At 57.2% G+C, this 17813-nt stretch overlaps 1 protein-coding gene across 1 annotated transcript in view; it reads right to left on the bottom strand.

The window, feature by feature from the left end:
• Window positions 1–17813, bottom strand: part of CACNA1B (calcium voltage-gated channel subunit alpha1 B) — a 198695-nt gene that overhangs the window by 176491 nt on the left and 4391 nt on the right. Inside the window, exons 3-5 of the mRNA XM_040460282.1 lie at window positions 17552–17811; window positions 16439–16544; window positions 12725–12864 (exon numbers count right to left, since the gene is read on the bottom strand). Of these exons, the coding sequence (XP_040316216.1) occupies window positions 12725–12864; window positions 16439–16544; window positions 17552–17811 (506 nt within the window). The remainder of the gene's footprint in view (window positions 1–12724; window positions 12865–16438; window positions 16545–17551; window positions 17812–17813) is intronic.

Below are 17813 nucleotides of genomic sequence, written 5' to 3'. Positions count from 1 at the left end.
GCCCCTTCCCCGTTCATGCTCTGTCTCTCTCTGTCGCAAAAATAAATAAATGTTGAAAAAATAAAATAAAATAAATAAAATAAAATAAAATAAAATAAAACCAGACAAAGACAGTACCAAAAAACAAAACTACAGACCAATAACCCTCATGAATGCACATGCAAAAATCCTTAACAAAATACTAGCAAATAGAATTCAGCAGTATATGAAAAAGAAACACACCATGACCATGTTTATTCCGGGGAAGTAAGGCTGGTTCAATACTCGCTGTAATCCACCATATTAAAAGGCTTACAAAGAAAGAGTCATGTGATCATGCCAATGCAGACAGAGCACTCAATGAAATGTGACACTGATTCATGACAAAAATTCTCAAGAAAATGGGAACAGTGGGGAGCTGCCTCACCCTAATAACGAGGACCTACAGGACCCACACTCCACTGGACGTGTTTCCCCCCTACAGTGGGAAAAAGACCAAGCCTTCCACTGTCACCACTCCCACTCAGTATGGTCCCAGTTGCCCCATCAACGCAGTAAAGCAAGAAAAGGAAAGAGGCAGCACACTGCTTGGAATGAAAGAAATAAAACTGTCCCTATTTGCAAATGACGTATTTGCATTGGAAATTCCAAAAAATCTCAAAAAAAAAAAAAAAAGTCTCAGGGCGCCTGGGTGACTCAGTCAGTTGAGCATCTGACTTCAGCTCAGGTCATGATCTCACAGTTCGTGAGTTCAAGCCCCGCATCGGGCTCTGTGCTGACAGCTCAGAGCCTGGGGCCTGCTTCGGATTCTGTGCCTCCCTCTCTCTCTGCCCCTCCCCTGCTCACCCTCTGTCTCTCTCTCTCTCAAAAATGAATAAACATTAAAAAAATTATTGAGGGCACCTTTTGGGATGAGCACTGGGTGTTGTATGGAAACCAATTTGACAATAAATTTCATATATTAAAAAAAATATATTGAAAAAAAATCTCCAAGAATTAGTGAGTTCAGCAAGGTTGCAGGATTAAAGACAAACATATAAAAATCTATTCTCTTTCTAGATACTAGCAATGAACATGCAGAAACTGGAATTTAAAATGCAATACGATTGCATTTATACTCAAGCAAAAATACAAGAGAACTCAGATGCTAATGTAATGAAACATGTGCAGGACTTGAACCCTGACCGCTACAAAATGTGGAGTAAAGACGTCGAAGGAGATCCACACAGATGGAGAGACACACCATGCTCAGCAACCGGGAGTCTGTTCTCTGCAAACTGACACGCACAATTCCTATCAAGATCTGTGTATATATTGACAAGATTATTCCAAAATCTATATGACAGGAAAGAAGCTAGAACAGTTAAAACAATTGGGAAAAAAAGAAGAAAGCAATGGGCATGAGTCTATGTGATTTCAAGACTTTTGAGGCCACAGTAATCATGACAGTGCAGGCTTGGTCGGGGGTTGGACACGCAAGCCAGTGGGACAAAAGAGGGAACCCCAGAAAAACCCCACTCAAATGTGCCCAACTGGCTTTTGACAGAAGTCCAAAAAAAATTAATAGAGGAAATATAGACTTTTCAACAAATGGTATTAAGACAATTGGAAATCCACAGGTGAAAGGGAAAAAAAGAACCTCAATCTAACCCTCACAGCCGATATAAAGGTTAACTCAAAATGGGTCATGGACTTACAAGTAATATGCAAACTATAAAACTTACAGGAAAAAAAAAAAACATAAGAGAAAACCTTAAGGACTGAGGGCTGGTGAAGAGTTCTCAGAGATAAAACCAAAGGCCCCATCCATACACAGGAAAACTTGTAAACTGGACTTCATTAACATTTAAACTTTTTGCTCTGAAAAAGTCCCTTCTATAAGAACAAAAAAATATGCTACAGACTGGAAGACAATATTTGCCAGCCACATATCTGATGACGAACTAGCATCAAATAATTCAATTAGAACATGAGCAGAATACATGAAGAGACATTTCACCAAAATGGATACGCAGATGGCAAACGAGCACAGCGAAAGCTGTCCAACATCACTGGCCACGGGGGAAATGCAAATCAAAACTACACATCTATCAGAACGGGTAAAACAAAACGTAGTGATAACACCCAATGCTGGTGAGGATGCAGAGAAACTCGATCATTCACACATTGCTGGTGGGAACATAAAATTTGTAAAAGAACACAGCCTCTGGGTAACAGTTGGGTAGTTGTGCTCTTGGGCGTTCATCCCAGAGAAAAGAAAACTTCTGTTCACACAAAAACCTGTATAAGAATGTGCATAGCAACTTGTTCATATTATTTCAAAATCTGGAAACAACCTAGTGTCTGTGAGCAGGTGAGTGGTTAGACAGACTCAGGGAAGCCACAAGACAACACCACACAGCAATGAAAAGGAAGAAACCAGATCTTCCGAGTTGGCCTCAGAGAGGACAGCCAATCCCTAAAGGTGTGATTCCATTTTTATAATGTTCTTAAAAACTCAAACTTATGAAAGTGGAGGACGGATTAGTGATTGCCACGGGCCGGAGGCCACTGGGGGACACAGCTGTGAGGGCACAAATGTCTGGCTGTGACTTTGTGCCCCATTTCATGGGATGTGACCCACTCACCATTCTCTCTGCATATTGAGAATCTACACTTAGCTCAAATAGTTAATTCTTTTTATTTCTGAGAGAGAGTGGGGAGGGACAGAGAGAGGGGGAAGGGGGAGAGGGAGAGGGGGAGAGGGAGAGGGGGGAGAGAGAGAGAGAGAAAGAGAGAGAGAGAGAGAGAGAGAGAGTCTCAAGCAGGCCTCACACCCAGCGCAGAGCCCCACACAGGGCTCGATCTCACGACCCTGGGATCAGGACCTGAGCCAAAATCGGACGCTCAAGCAACTGAGCCTTCCATGTGCTCCAAAGTATTTAATTTTTTAAGTGGAGGTGGTAATAATGGCATCTGGCTCAAGACGGCTGCGGAGTTATCATATCAGAACAGCAGCCAGCACACAGGAAACCTCATAAAACAGTCAGCTTTCAGTTTTTATTTACCTCTTCACATTTCAGGAGCTGGACCTGCCTCCTTCCCTTTGTCCAGCAGCTCCGAGGACAGATTTGGAGGCCTTTGTGCCCAGGCCCACACCCACACCACCTGTGTCCCAGGCATGTGGGCCCAGAAAAGCACAGGGAGGAAACGCAGCGTCCAGGAGGGACTTTACCCTCAAGGAGCAGACCAGAGGGTGAGGCCGGGGCCGGAGGGCAGCTGGGGCAGGCTGGGCCTCGGGTCTCTGCATCTGCCCGGCGTTGCAGGGTTTGCCTCTGGCTGTGCCTCAGTGGAGACAGAGCCCGGTACCTATCAGGTGATGGGAAGGAGGATGGTCTGACTTCCTGCCCATCCCAGAGGCCGTCCCCGCCCCCACCACTGCATTCTCAGCACGAGCGCCTGACCCAGCAGGTGTGGACAGAGCAGGGAGGCGACGCTGAGGGCTCTTCAGGGGCCCCTGCCCTTACAGGAGGCTGCAGCACCCAGGGAGCACCTCCACCTTCTGCAGTCCCAGCGGTGTCCACCCCCACCGCCCGCCCAGTCCAGGGTGGGCCAGCCATCCCAAGCGCTCTCTGGCCCTGCAGCTGCTGGGGCTTTGTGAGGCACAGACAGATGCCCGCGAAGGATGAGAAAGGGCCCACTGTCAGAAGAAGGGCAGGGGGAGGGAGGAGTTGAGCCACATACACCAGCCACAGGGACGGGGGCCCAGGATCAGCCACAACACTACCGTGTCCATGGTAGTGGACATGGAACCCGTGTCAAGTGGGTTCCTGCTCTCCCAGCTGGGTTCCAACCCCACGGTATTTGGTGAACACGTTAGCAACAGGGCACAGCGGTGATGGGAACAGACAGTGGCTTGTCCAGACAAGCCTGGGGTCTGAGCACAGCCTGTTATGGACTGAACTGTGTCCTCCTCCAAATTCCTGTGTTGAAACCCTAACCCCTAATGTGACTGTATTTGGAGATAATAAGATTAAACAGGATCATAAAGGTGGGCCCTAACTAGACAAGACTGTCTTAGAAGAGGAAGGGACACCGGAGACCTCTCTGTGTGCACGGACAAGAGACCACGTGAGAACAGGCGAGAGGTCAGCTGTCCACAAGCCGGGAAGAGAGCTTTCACCAAAACCCACTCTGTCGGCAACTGATCTCAGACCTCCCGTCACCAATAAATGTCTGTTGCTTCAGCCACCCTTCGTATGGCATTCCGTTACGGCAGCCCAAGCTCACACACAGCCCTTCAAGGGAACACATGTGCGAGAGGACAGATGGACTCATCACGGAGCGCCAGAGGGGGAGCCTTTTGGGGCAAGAGAAGGGCAAAGAGGCCAGAAGGTGGAGGACGGTGTGGGAGTTGGAGAGAAGCCACAAACGGCCCCATCCAACAAGAAGCACAAAGGCCCCACACCTCCCAGCCAGGACAGGGGACCAGAGGCACAGGCTCTTGTTTTGTGAGGAGAGGGTGCCGCTGGCTGGTGTGGTGGGGGCTCCTAGAGTGGCCTCCCAGGAAGGAGACTGAAACACAGAACTGGGGAAAGAGGGTACAGCGAGGGGCGCAGGATGGCATTGGCAGGGGTGAATGGCAGGACGCCCAGGGGCCTTGTCACACTTGACCTCTTGAGAACCTCAGAGTTCTAGGTCCGTCTGACTGCACGTCAGGTTTGGGGATGGCCCAGAGGGTGTGAGCTGCAGGCAGGGGGAGGGAGGCACAGGGTCACAAAGAGCCCCGCCTTGCACATGCCAGCGGCTCCCCTACTTGGACAGCCCAAGAAGGGACCAGGAGCCAAGGTGGTGGGGGGCCTCCATCCTGTACCTGCTCGGCCATCCCCTGCTTCAGTCCTGAGACCAGCTTTGTAACACATGAAGACATCAGCAGCCATTCCCACCTCAGTATGAATGTGCAGCTCTGAGCCCACCAGTGTGAGAGAGAGGGTGGCAGGGCAGCTGCCTGGGGCTGGGTAGGGACAGAGATTCCAGGCTGGCCGCTCCGCCCATGCAGGGCAGGTGCGTGCACTGTCCACACGCACAGTCTCGTGCCCTCACGGCGCACCAGCCACAGGAGAGGGGAGCAGTTGCCCTCAGCTGCCCCCATGGAGACACGGCAAGCCTGGGACCCTGTGGGTCTGGGGGAGCAGAGTACTGACTGAGGCCTGAGCCTGGAGACGCGGTCACAGACCAGCCTAGGTAGGCCGGTCCCAAGAGCAGAAGCTGGATGGAAACGTGGATTTTTACATAAAAGCTCCTTAAGTGTTGGCAACTAACTTCCAGCCCATTTCAGAACTCTGGCCATGCCTCTTCAGCCCACCAGCCCCACATCCAAGATGGGGAGCAGCCTTTGATTCTCACAGCCCAGTCCCCCACCCACCCCTGGCCACTCAGTGCACCCAGGCAGACCACAGGGCCCAGGAATGGACACATCCCAGCCGCCACCTGGCTTGTGTCCCCTCCCTTCCCAGAAGCCTTCCAGCATCCCATCCCCCTCCCACTAGCCAAAACTGAATTCACGTCTCCAGGCTGTACCACCTACCTCCCCACCATCCCTCCCTGAAGAATTTCGTGAGCCTTGGCTGGCAGGTCCCCTGAGTCAGGCTTCCAAGGCTTCAAGGCCCACTCAGAATGAAACCTGAAGGAGTCACTGGCCAACCTCCCCAGTCTCTCCTGCTCAGATGCCGGCTGCCCAGAAAGTGCTTGGCCATATCTGGGCCTGGGGCTGCTTCTCTGCTCTGGGCTCCATGACAGCAAGTTTGCAGAGACTGAGCCAGCGTTCCCTCGGGGCTGCTGCGCTAGGTGGCATGGGAAAGGTACCCCCAAGTCGTGCAGAGCCCCTCAAGCATCTGCACATTGACTTGAGGTTCCCCCCCCCCCCCACATGAGAATGCCTAGCTTGAGACAACCTTCAGGACACCCTAGCGCCAGAGCCTGAATCCCAGGGTCAGCTGCCCACAGCACAGCTCAGCTCCAGGAGGCTGGGAAGTCCGGATGCCCTGCCCTACCCAGGATCACCAGGCCCCTGGGGCTGGAGACGAGAGGGCTCTTCCTCAGCCCTCGGACACAAGGAGGGAGGGTTGGGGGGTCTGCAGGCCATGCCGAGGAGGGGCCTGTCTCTTTATGCTCTCCAAGCTCCAGCCCAGGAGAGTATAAAGAACCCTGAAACAGAGGAAGAAGGGGGAGGGGGAATAGGATAGAGGAGACACCAAGAGACAGCAAGCAGAGTAAGTGAGCTGGTCCTCTATAAATACCCAGCCCGGGGGCGTGTGCTACTGAGGGAGGCCGGGATTCCACCCTACCCACCTCCCTCAAGTTATATAATCCACCACGGGGCTCCAGGCCTGGACCCAGGGCCCAGCAGACCCAGGAGGAGGCCACTATCAGGAGGGAGGCACCTGGGGGCTGGGCACAGGGCACCCCCACCCCATCCGCTCCCAGCCCACTCTGGGAGTGGACTTCTCAATGACACCACAGCACCAGGAGGGCCTGCAGACCCCTGGCCAGACCTGTTCCGAGTCATCAATCATGCCCCATGGATGCTACCTGGAAGGACTGAAACTTCATACCCCAAATAATGGTCCTGAGAACCTCCCTCTGCTGCTCCCGGGGCTACTTGTTAGAACTCAGCCCCCCACCCCTTGGTCCCAGCTAAATGCTGAGGAGGCCATGTCCAGCCTCAAGTCAGGACCAGGACAGAAAGTCCAGCAAACCCCTGACCTGACCAGACCCAGCACCAACCCAGCAAACCTCTGACCTGACCAGCCACACAGACACCTGTCCCGCCCAGCAAACCCCCAATCTGACCTGGCATAGAGACCCCCACCCCCACCTGGCAAGCCCTTAATCTGACCAGGCAAACAGACCCCCCGCAGCAAACCCCTGATCTGACCAATGGAGACCCCATCAGTGGCATCACAGTCAGAGATAGGATGGAGAGAGACCCTATATGGAGCCTATGGCACCTATATGGTGGCAGAACACCACTGTTGCAGTGCTCACAGCTCAGACGCACACCGGGTGCAGCCCACGTCCAAATCCAGTGTTGCTAGGCACTCGGACACGGTGGCTTTTGTCATCTCAAACTTAGACACAGGGTCACCTCATATTCGGCTATGAAATCACTTGTCAGCCACAGTGAGGCCCAGCCCCCTGGTCTCCACACTTGGACACACGGTCACTGCTCACCTCGGCCCATACCTACTGGACCCGCCTCGTCCAGGGCAGACGTCCTCTGGGCTTGGCCTCCCCAGAAGCCACTCCAGAGGTGCACTCTCCCGCACCATCACCCCCTCTCTCAGCCAGGCCTCCACGGCGCCAGGAGGCCGGCCTGTCTCTGTCCCAGCTGGACAGGAAGCAGCAGGCCTCCTAGTGGTCAAGGGCTGAGCCAGGACCAGACTTCCTCCCGGAGCAACGCAGCCTGCCTGCCCTCTCTGCTTCCCACAGGAGGCCCAGTCTGGGGAGAGAGGCCCCTGAGCTCTAATTACATGTCCCGGAAAGAAATCCCAGCTTAATCTGAAGTAAAATGAGAAGCTGTGGTTGGAAACGTCCCCTGGAGGAGCCACCTGCCTGAGCTAGGACACGTGTCTCTGCTCGTGTCCCCCAGGACCAGGAAGGAAAGCACCGGGCTGAGGCCATGACAGGAGCAGGGACTCTCAGGGTTAGGGGACGCTGGGCTCTGCCAGCAGGAAGACATGCCCGGGGTCTGAGGGGACCCTGCTCGGGCCCCTGCCCTGACTGCCAGCTGGAATCAATCCCTCAGGGACCAAAGGGTGGGGCGGGGACTTCCAAGAAGGATTGTGAGAGTGGAGGCAGGGACACGGGGACAGCATCAGGAGGTCAGACACACGTGGGGTCAGCTACAGGTGAGCTGGGGGCGTGGCTGCCCCACTAAGGAGGTGCCAGACGGTTTTCTGTGGGCAATCTACCAGACCAGTGTTTCTTCCAGCTGTACCCCAGTCCAAGGCCCCATCACATCCACCTGGGTTACCGTCCCCTTGGTCAGCCCTGCACCGGGTCCCAGCTCTCGCACTCACAGCCCTCCAGCAGCCCCCACAGCCTGCCACATCTTCACCCTCTGCTCCCCTCCCAGGCTCACCGAGACCCACCTCCCCCCCCTGCCTGCTCCCCTGCTTGAGGCGCTTCCCAGGGCCCTTCCTGACCCCCAACGAAAGGACAAACGTCACCCTCAACCCACCCCGGCCTTCTGCGCCTTGCTGCGCTTCACTACCCTGCATGGCACGTGTTGTTTGTTCACTATCGCCCCCAGCAGAAGGCAGCCTCCATGCTCACCACCGTGGCCTCGGCAACTAGAGCATTTGACAAATACCTCCCAAATGAATGAGGGCATGGACGGCCAGACAGTCACTGAGTAAAGGAGGGAAGGTGAACAGAGAGGGAGGCGAAGGAAGAGGTGAGAGACTGGATGGAGCAGAGGAACCCTTCCTTCCCTTCTTCCTTCCTCCCTCCCCTCCTCCTCCCTCCCTTTCCTCCCTTCCTTCCTTCCTTCCGCCCTTCCCTCCTTCCTTCCCTCCTTCCTTCCTTCCTTCCTTCCTTCCGCCCTTCCTTCCTTCCCTCCCCCTTTCCCTCCTCTTCCTTCCTTCCTCCCTCCCTTCCTCCTCCCTCCCTTTCCTCCCTTCCTTCCTCCCTTCCTTCCTTCCTTCCTTCCTTCCTTCCTTCCTTCCTCCCTTCCCTCCCTTCCTTCCTTCCCCCCTTCCTTCCTTCCTTCCCTCCCCCTTTCCCTCCTCTTCCTTCCTTCCTCCCTCCTTCCCTCCCTTCTTCCCTCCCTCCCTCCCCTCCTCCCTCCCCCCATCCTTCCTCCCTCCCTTTCTTCCTTCCATTCATTCTCTCTCCTGACTCCCCATCTCTCTGCCCCCACCTCCCTTGCCCTCCCCATCTCATCCCCTGCCCTTGTGCATCAGCCTCTAACCCTTCCCACACCACATCTCAGCTCATGTGCTTGCTTCCTAGTTCACTGGAAACACAACAGTCTGAGGGCTTCTCCACCGCCCTGCTTCCTCACCTGCCAGCCCAAGTGCACTCTCAGCCCCTCCACCATTTCCCGCTGAGATCAACAGACAGGGACTCCCAGCATTCTGGATTCCACTTTCCCTCATCCATCCAGAACATCTCTCCAGGACACGCTGCCTACATCATCTGCTCATCCTTGCTTCCTGGACTACCACACAGGCTGTAGTCTCTCTCCTGCCCCTTCACCTCCCTCCTGCCACTGCCCCACTTCTCTGCCTTGCTTTGCTGCAAAATTCTGAAAAGAAGAGCTGCCCACAGGTGCTTACCATGAACCCCTCCTCCATTCCCTCCTCTTGCTTCTATTTAGGAAGAGCTCTTCCTTCCTGAAACACCATCCACTTTCCTCTTTGGGTTCTCCACCCACCTCACTGGCCAGTCCCAATCTACAAACTCTGGTCCCTGGGCTCAGTCATGGGCAGCTTCCCCAGGGATCCTAACTATTCTTGGACTCTAAAGACCATCGATACACCTGTGTCCTGCACTGACACCCCCAGCCACCGCCTCCCCAAATATGTAGATGGCTCACCCCTCATGCCCTTCCAAACTCACCGTCTCACTGAGGGCCTCTCTACACATCCTACATGGAGCAGCAGCCTCCCAGCCCACACTCCGCACTCCTAACTCCCTTCCGGTGCGGGAAATTGAAGCACGGCCTTTCCATTTACGGAGTGACCTTCATGGCATACCTCCCCCCAGGCACTGTGATGTAGCCATGAAGAACACAGGTCAAGACGTGCCCTTGCCAAGCATATATCGAGGGGCAGGAGTGGTGGGGGGCACACTAAACATCACACGTAATGAAGTGTGAATGTTCTAGGAAATCTATGTACACCAAGAAGAAACAGAGGAGGGCTGGGGATACGGTGTCCCCCAGCATCTTGGCCACAGGGCAGGGGATCAGCAGTCTTGTTCACTCCTGTGTCCTCAGCACCTGGCAGAGGCTCAGCAAAGTTTCAATAAATGAGCAATTAACCAATGATGATTAGCAGAGAAAGTGTCAGAAGATGTCAGCTCAAGTGGCAGAGGCACGGACGAGGGGCATACGGAGGGCCTGTGGGCAGGACAGCCCCTCAGCACATTCCCGTGGAGCTAGGACTAGGTGCTATGCTCCCTAATGCCAGGGGTAGACCTAGGCTTGGGGATAAGGGGCTTCCCTGAGGCATGGGTGGGGACCCCATTCCACTCAAGTCTCCTCCTATGACCTGCACACCAGCCTCAGAAGCAGAAGGGACCCCAGCAGGCCTCTAGGGACAAGTCAGGCTTCACCAAGCAACGTGGCCTCCCCAGCCAGAGCCCTTCCCCTCCCCACCAGGGGCCTCCAGCCCTCTGAGCCCCAATTAAGTAAACCCTAATTAAAAACAACAAAGTAATGAGAAGTAATGCCCCTCCCATGGCTATCCACAGGGACCTCAGCTCAGGAGGGGCTGGGTTAGAGCACCTCCCTGGCTTCCCCACTGGTTAGCACTCACACCGAAATGACCTGGGACCTCCTTCTACCACATGCCCACATGCACACACACCCAGGCTCACAAGCCCCCATGAGCCACAAGCAGGAGCACCTGAGCGGGTTCCCTGCATGACTCTGGGCCCACACGTGAGCCCCTAGGGGACACAGGTCACCGTCCCCACCTGAGACACCTCTGGCAATGATGTGCAGAGAGAGGGAGCCTGGAAACTACTAGTGCCAACTCCTGGCCCTCCTCCTACAGACACAGAGAGCAGAGACTCTGCGACCCAGAACAAGGCCAAAAACAGAAAGAAAAGAAGGAAGAATGAGAGAGAAAAAGCGAAAAGACACAGAGAAACAAAGGCATCGAGAGTGAAAGAAATAGTGACAGAGAAGACAAAGAAGTCAGAGAAGGCCAGAAATGCAGAGACGAGGACCACGAAAGTAAGGGAAGGAAGAAAAGAGAGACAGAGACACAGAGAAACCAGGGTTGGGGGGTGGGTGTGAGACGGAGGAGAGAAGTACACGGGAAAGATGAGAGAGTGAAAGAGAGAGAGAGAGAGAGAGAGATGAGGAAACAGAAACAGAAAGAAGAGATGGACAAAGTAGGGGTCTCCAAGGCCAGGGGCCAGAATTAAGGTCTCAGGACCCTTGGGACCCTCTCACTGGGGCTCTCAGGAAGGTGAGTCCATCCTCCTCTGTCTTGTGACCTCCCCTTGAGAAGTCTCTCCCAGCCCTCCCTGAGGGAATGGCTCCCTGGACCTGGAACCAGGACGAGCTTATCAGAAGACCACGAGTCCTGCCAAGGAGTAGATGGGGGTTCCTCTGCCTCCCTGCCTTGTTCCTAGAAACCCAGACACTCAGCACCATGGACAGCAGACTGGGAGGCAGGGTCCTGCCACCCAGCGGGCTCCCTCCCGCAGGTCGAGCACAGAGCACTGCCACTTCAGTAACCCATTAATTCAGCACTCTCTGACCTCTCCTGGGGGCCCGCCCCAAGCTAGGCTCTGGGGACACCCTGAAAAATAAGACACCGTTCTTGTCTTCAGGGGCTCACGTCTAGAGGGAGGGAGCAATGTAAACAGCCAGTGATGCTCCCAGACACCCTGCCCAGTGCCCGGTGGACCACAGGGAGCGCCCCGCCCTCTGAGGGCCACGCTCACCACCAGCACCCCCACCAGCATCATCAGTGGGACCGAGAGTCTTGCTTGGTTGCCCAGAGGCTATTTAGCCAAGTTCATGTCTTCTCACACACAGGGAGCCCGTGGAGGCTTGAGCCCCAGGTCTGGGGCTTCCGTGGTCACCTCCTCCCTCCTCTGCCTTCAGCCTAAACCACCTCTGCACAGGTGGTCACCTGCACCAAGGCAGGTTAGGGGTCGCTGGGCAGGGTGGAGGCCTTGGCCACAATCACCCTTCCTTGGGAAGGAGTGTTCTGGGCAACAGTAGGGCCTCCCTCCTCCTCTCTGATTGGGGCTCTGAGCCTCTCTGGGACCACAAGGCCCCAGGGAAGAAGAGACTGCAGTCTCTGGCCTGGGGCGGGGCCTCTGGGGCCTGGGCTATGCAAACAGGTCCTGTGGAGCAAATTCCCTAAGCTCTCACCCACCCCACTCCCAGAGCAGCCTAGCTCCAGCCTTCAGCCCGCTGGCCAGAGAAGCAGGGCAAGGGCCCTACTGTCAGGCAGTCGGAAAGACCGAAAGACCTAGCCTCCAAAGGTGAGGGGCTCAGTGACGACGAGCAGGGTGCTCTGCCTGCAACCCACCCCAGCCCACCCCCAAATCAACTTCGAATCACAAATTGTCAATTACCAGGGTCCATTTGAGGAGGACAGTGGTGGGCAGGACACACTGATTAAGCACCTTCCTGGAGCCAGAAACCGTGGAAACACACAACGTTCACGCGCTCGTCCAAGCACAGCGCCAGAGCTCTGAGAACACACTTCCAGGCAGCTCTTCAGTCAGGAAACTGCCCAGAGCCCTCCCTCTGCCCTGGGAAGCCCCTCCCCCATGGGGACCCAGCCACAGAGCCAGTGGCCCCACGCCTGTGGTCTGTAAGAGCGCTCCACCTGAGGATAGAACGCTGTACGTAGGTCCTTCAGCAAAGACGGCCGCTCACGGGTAACAGCCCGGTCCCACACCATCAGGCATTTCCTCACACGGCCACCAGCACTCACAACAGCTTGGTGTGGACACTGCTGGCTCACCCCTAGCCCCAAGCAAGGGGACACCCCAGGTCCTGGCCACCTACCCTGTGAGAACCACCACAAAGTCCATGACGTTCCAGCCGTTCCGCAAGTAGGAGCCCTTGTGGAAGACGAAGCCCAGGGCTATGATCTTGATCCCCGCCTCAAAGCAGAAGATGCCAATGAAGTAGGGCTCCGTGTCATCCTGCGAAGAGGCAGAGAAAGGGTTGCCACCACCCCCAAGTTGGGCAGGTCGAGGCAGCAGGCAGGGACACTGTCCCAGCTCTGACCACCCCCCCCCTCCACTCAGCCTCACCACCTACAGACTTCACAGGAAACGTGGCCCTGCCCCCATAGTCAGTGGCACCCCAGCCACAACAGGGCGGTGGGGGGGGGGTGTCCTGGGGTCTCTCACCCCTCGAAGCCCTGCAGCAGGAGAAGCAATGTTGACAGCACTTGTGGGCCTTTTCTGCAATCCATCCCACACCCCACGCACTAAAGGTATTATCATCCTGACTCTAAAGGAAACGGGCCCAGACATGACAGCTTGTTGGAGACTCACAGCTTGTTGGAAACCAAGCCATATTCAAACCCAGAGGTGATCGGTGTGATCCTGGGCTCCAATCACTTCAGAAGTTGCCTGGATAATGCCCCAATTCCTGGGGTGCAGCCCAGGACCCATTTATTCATTCAACACACATCTTCTGGATAATAATCATAACACACAAATGCAAATCTTGGTGGGGGCAAATACAGCCCAGACCCCAGGGAGCCTCTGGAGAGTAAGGCAGACAGCGGGGCAGCGAGGACAGGAATTCCAGGTGGAGGGAACAGTGTGAGCAAAAGAATGTTGTCACCGCATCTTATCACTCAGCCACGAGCATCAACTGGGGCCAGGTCTGTCTGGTGCCGAGCAAGGTGGGAAGCAAGCTGTACAGGGCTCGGGGAGGAGGACGTCACATGGAGACATGCACAGATGGTGTCGTAAGTGACCAGGGGCATCGCTCACTTGGGGACGGTGGCATAGAGAGCCTTGGTGCAGGTGAGCCCCAGGGAACTGGACCACGGGGGTGCACTGGGAAGGTCAGCATGGGAAACGGCCTGAGTGCAGACCAAGGACACCTGTACGCCAGGGCTGCTGTTATAAAAAAGCAGATGAAGGAGTGGTGGGAAGGGCCTGCCCTTAGGGAGCCAGAGGAGGAACTGCCCTATAGAAAGCGGCTCTGCCCTGCCAGAAAGGGGCCAGGGTTGCAGGGCCTGGGGACTGGCCATTTTGGGGCTGCAGGGGAGGAGAGCGCCAGACTGGCTCCCTGTGGCTGCTGTCAGTTCCCACTGAGGGCCAGCAGCCCGTGTCTCCCCCCGCCACACACAGGAAGTCTGGTCCTCAAGAGTCCTCCCCATATGACCGGGAATACCCTCAGCCGGGGCCTCTCCGGCTGTGCCTGGCAGGAGCTACCTCCCCCAGGGGCCCCGTCAGCCCTGTGCCCATCACCGCCCAGCTCTCCCATCTTGGTACCCAGATGCTGACTCATGACCGAAATCATCCTCTGAAAGCTTTGGGTCTACTTTAGTTGGAGGGTCCTCTCTCCCCCAAACGAAGGGGCTGTTGACCATCAGCCCCAGGGAAGGCACTGGCTCCAACAAACACGTCTTCACAGAGAGCTTCCAGGCAGACGAAAGAGCAGGCCCAAGCTGGGAGATGGGACAGGGCCCACGACAGATCCTTCTCTTCAGGGCGAGCTCGGAAGGGGTGAGGTGGGACTGCAAGCTAGCGGTTCTGGCCAAAGGCCGCGCAGGAGGTTGACGGGTGGCCGAGAAGCAGAACCCCAGAGACAGAGAGCTGTGAAGGCCCCACCCCACTCCAGGCTGGCAGACGGTGAAGAGGCTGACCCTTTGTCACCCGGCCCCCTACAGGTCCACCAGCATCAGCACAAGCCTCCCGGTCTGAACCCTGAAGCCGCCACAGCCTCTCCTCTCCAGGCCCCAATCCGTGTTCCAGCCTTCTGTCTGTCCTAACGGCCCGAAGACCTGTGTCTACACACAAGACTAGGGTCAGCAAGGGCTCCCAAGGCCTCTAGGCACATTCTGTCTGTTCTCCCGATAGCCCAACCCCCCTCACCACAAAGCAAATCTTCCCTCATTGGGGAGGCAGGAGCTCAGACTTGCCTGGAGGCCCGGCTGGCCCACTCAAGCCTGTCACCCAGCAGGGACAAGCGTGAGCCCAACTACTGTGCACTGGTCTCCCTGCCCCCTGCCCCCACCATCTCCTGGCCTGCCTCCCTCTGGCCCTACCCCTGCCGAACTTCCCTGGAGATATGGCCACGCCCTGTGGCCTGGCAGAGGCTCTCTGCTCTCACTTTCACCCTCTGCTCTAGCCCCCAGAACACACACTCAGCACAAGCACACACAACACCAGCGTGCACAAGGGGGCCACAGGAGGCAAGTGACCCTGTCTGGTTCCTGGTGGCGCAAGACTCCCCCACAGGGACCACACCCGCTCTTGCCTGGTGGCGTGACTGTGCTGCCCTTCACACCCCTCCTCTCTCACAACCAAAACCCCCCGGCCTTCTGAGCGCCTGCACAAATGGCTACTCCAGAAAACCTCCCACCCACTGGCTCTCCACTTCCTTGCCTTCTTTTGGTGCCTCGCAACACTGTGAGCACCCCCAGGTCAGCCTTACTCCGTCTCCCCTTCCCCAGCCCTGGGCCTGTGATGGTGGCAGTGGGGGCTCAGGGCCCACACTAAGCACTGAACAGGCCCCGTATCACCTCCTGTCTATCTCCACTGACGTCATAGAAAGAAGCCACAGAGACGATCAATCACTTGCCAGGCTACAAAGAAAGACGGATTCTCCTCTTGATGCCCAGTAACCCCAGGAGAGACTGCTGGGGCAGCTCTTCAGCCAGGCCCCAGGTTCCCTCTCCAGACCCCTGTACCTGCTCTTTCCTTCTCTCTGTTCTGAGGCTCAGTCTCTCAGGCCTGGGAGCCCACACCAAGCCCAGGCAAAGGGATCAGGGCAGCAGGAAAGACTAGGGGCTAGGGGACAAGCCACACCTTTGAAATGGGACTCGCTGCTCCAAATATCACCCTTCCTCTGCCCCAGTCCCTCCAGAGACCCTGCCCTGGCATCCTGACTCTCATGTGCTCCAACAGGGGACACCACAGGGACCTGTGCGGCTCTTGGCAGGAGTGGCTGAAAACGATTTAGGATGTTTGGGGAGAAAGCTTGGGAAGGAGGGCTTCCCCTGGGTAGGGGTGGCCCCATGGAGAAGGTATTCCAAGCAGAGCCAGGAAAGACAACTCTGAGGGAAAGGAGGACAGCCCCTAGACCCAGGACCGTACCACAGGGCCTACCACAGCCTACCCATCGTGAGGGTGCTCATAGAGCCTGACATTCCTGACCCTGGACCACTGTGAATGCCACTCCCCTACCCCAGGTTACACTAAGTTTCTTAGATCAAGGCTTAAGGTTGTAGAACTGGACAACCCTTTTAGGGTGTGGGGTGGCTAGTGGCACAGGGCAAAGTAGCTGTTAGCTAACGTGGCCTCTCTCAGGCCTTCCTTCCCACCGTGGGCTGAGCCGGATACCCCAGTCCCCCAGACCCTGAGGGAGGTGTTAGCTGCCTGGGTTCTCACCTTTTCCTCCACCAAAAGGAGAGGAGAGCTGCCCGGATGTCCCTGTCCAAGGAAGCTAAGCTCAGCCACAGATCCTAAAGGGTCCTGGAATCGGATGAGCCACCGCCACCCGCAGCCCTGCCCTCGGCCCCGCCGCACTCACCAGCCGCTCAGACATGGGTGTCTTGTCCCCGTCAGGCAGGTGCTGCTCCAGTGCCAGCACAATACAGTTGGCGATGATGGTGGCCAAGATCATGTATTCAAATGGAGTGCGTGGGTTAAGGACTGGCCAGGAGGTGCCAAGGGGGGGGGGAGGCGGGGAAGCCGAGGCCCACAGCGCGCAGCAGTGCAGCAACCACAGCGAGGCCACCTCCAGAGGGCCTGAGAATAACCGGTCAGAAGCCCACCCTTCCCTCTCTGCCCTCATCCTCGGCGGGATGGGGGGGGTTGGGGATGGGAGTGGGAGGCGGGGGGGCCGACCGGAGGCGGAGCCTCTGCAGTCTCGGCAGCCAGCCCCTCGGCACGTCCAGACGGCCGTCAGCACCGCGGACAGCGCCCCAGCCCCGCTCCTCCGGGCGTCCTCGACCCGAGGGGAGGGGACTGCGCGCCCCTAGCGCGAGGCTGAGGAAGGATCCTGCGCAGGCGCACACTCTCACCTACAGATACACGTAGCCACATGTGCCTACACAGGCACTCGAACATACATGTACCGAGTCCCGAACGCACGCACGCGCAACGCCGGGTTCATGCTATGCTATGCCCGCACACACACGCAAGCACCTGCAGCCAGGCACGCGCCCGGGCTCGCGTCCACACGGGTGCTCACACCTACACAGACACGGATTCGCCCTCGTGTGCCCTCCAGGCTGGCCGCGCGCTCTGCACCCAGACCAAGGGAGCGAAGGGACGAGTCCAGGGACAGGGGGCTCCGCCCAGCGTCCGTCCCGCTCCCGCGGCCGCCACCACCACGACCACACGCGCGCGCGCGCGCGCGTACATCCTCAAACACACACGCACACGCGGCGCGCGAAGGCCCCCGGAGCCCCGCCCCGCCCCCTCCTCGCCGCCTCTCCCCAGGTCGCACCCTCCTCCCGACCCCGGGAAAGATGGCCACTGGGCGCCGCACGCGACCCGCCCCAGCCCCGGCCCCCCCCGCCCGGGCTGCCCCCTCCCCGACGCGCCGGAGCGCGGACACCGGACGCCGCGCCCGGCCCCTGTCCCCGCGACCTCGGACGGTCCCCCGGCCCCTGAGCGGCCCGGCCCCCCGGCAGGATATGGCCACTCGGTGATGCGCTTGGCGTATTTGCGGACGACGTTGTCCTCGCTGAAGACGAAGAGCGAGCGGTTGACGGTGAAGCAGTTCTGCTTGACCGGGATGGGGTTGTAGAGCGCCATAGTCCGCGCGCGCTGCGCGATCGACTGCTTGTAGAGGACCCGCTGGCCCGGCTGCAGCCCCCCGGGGCCCGGGCCGCCCGCCCCGCCGGCCCCGCCGCCCCGAGCCCGCTCCCCACCGGCGCCCCCATAGCGGCTGCCCAGCT

The sequence above is a fragment of the Herpailurus yagouaroundi genome, unplaced genomic scaffold (assembly GCF_014898765.1).
Source record: "Herpailurus yagouaroundi ecotype Mexico unplaced genomic scaffold, PumYag 249, whole genome shotgun sequence".
NCBI classification, from domain to species: domain Eukaryota; kingdom Metazoa; phylum Chordata; class Mammalia; order Carnivora; family Felidae; genus Herpailurus; species Herpailurus yagouaroundi.
This window is presented reverse-complemented; position numbering and strand designations above follow the sequence as displayed.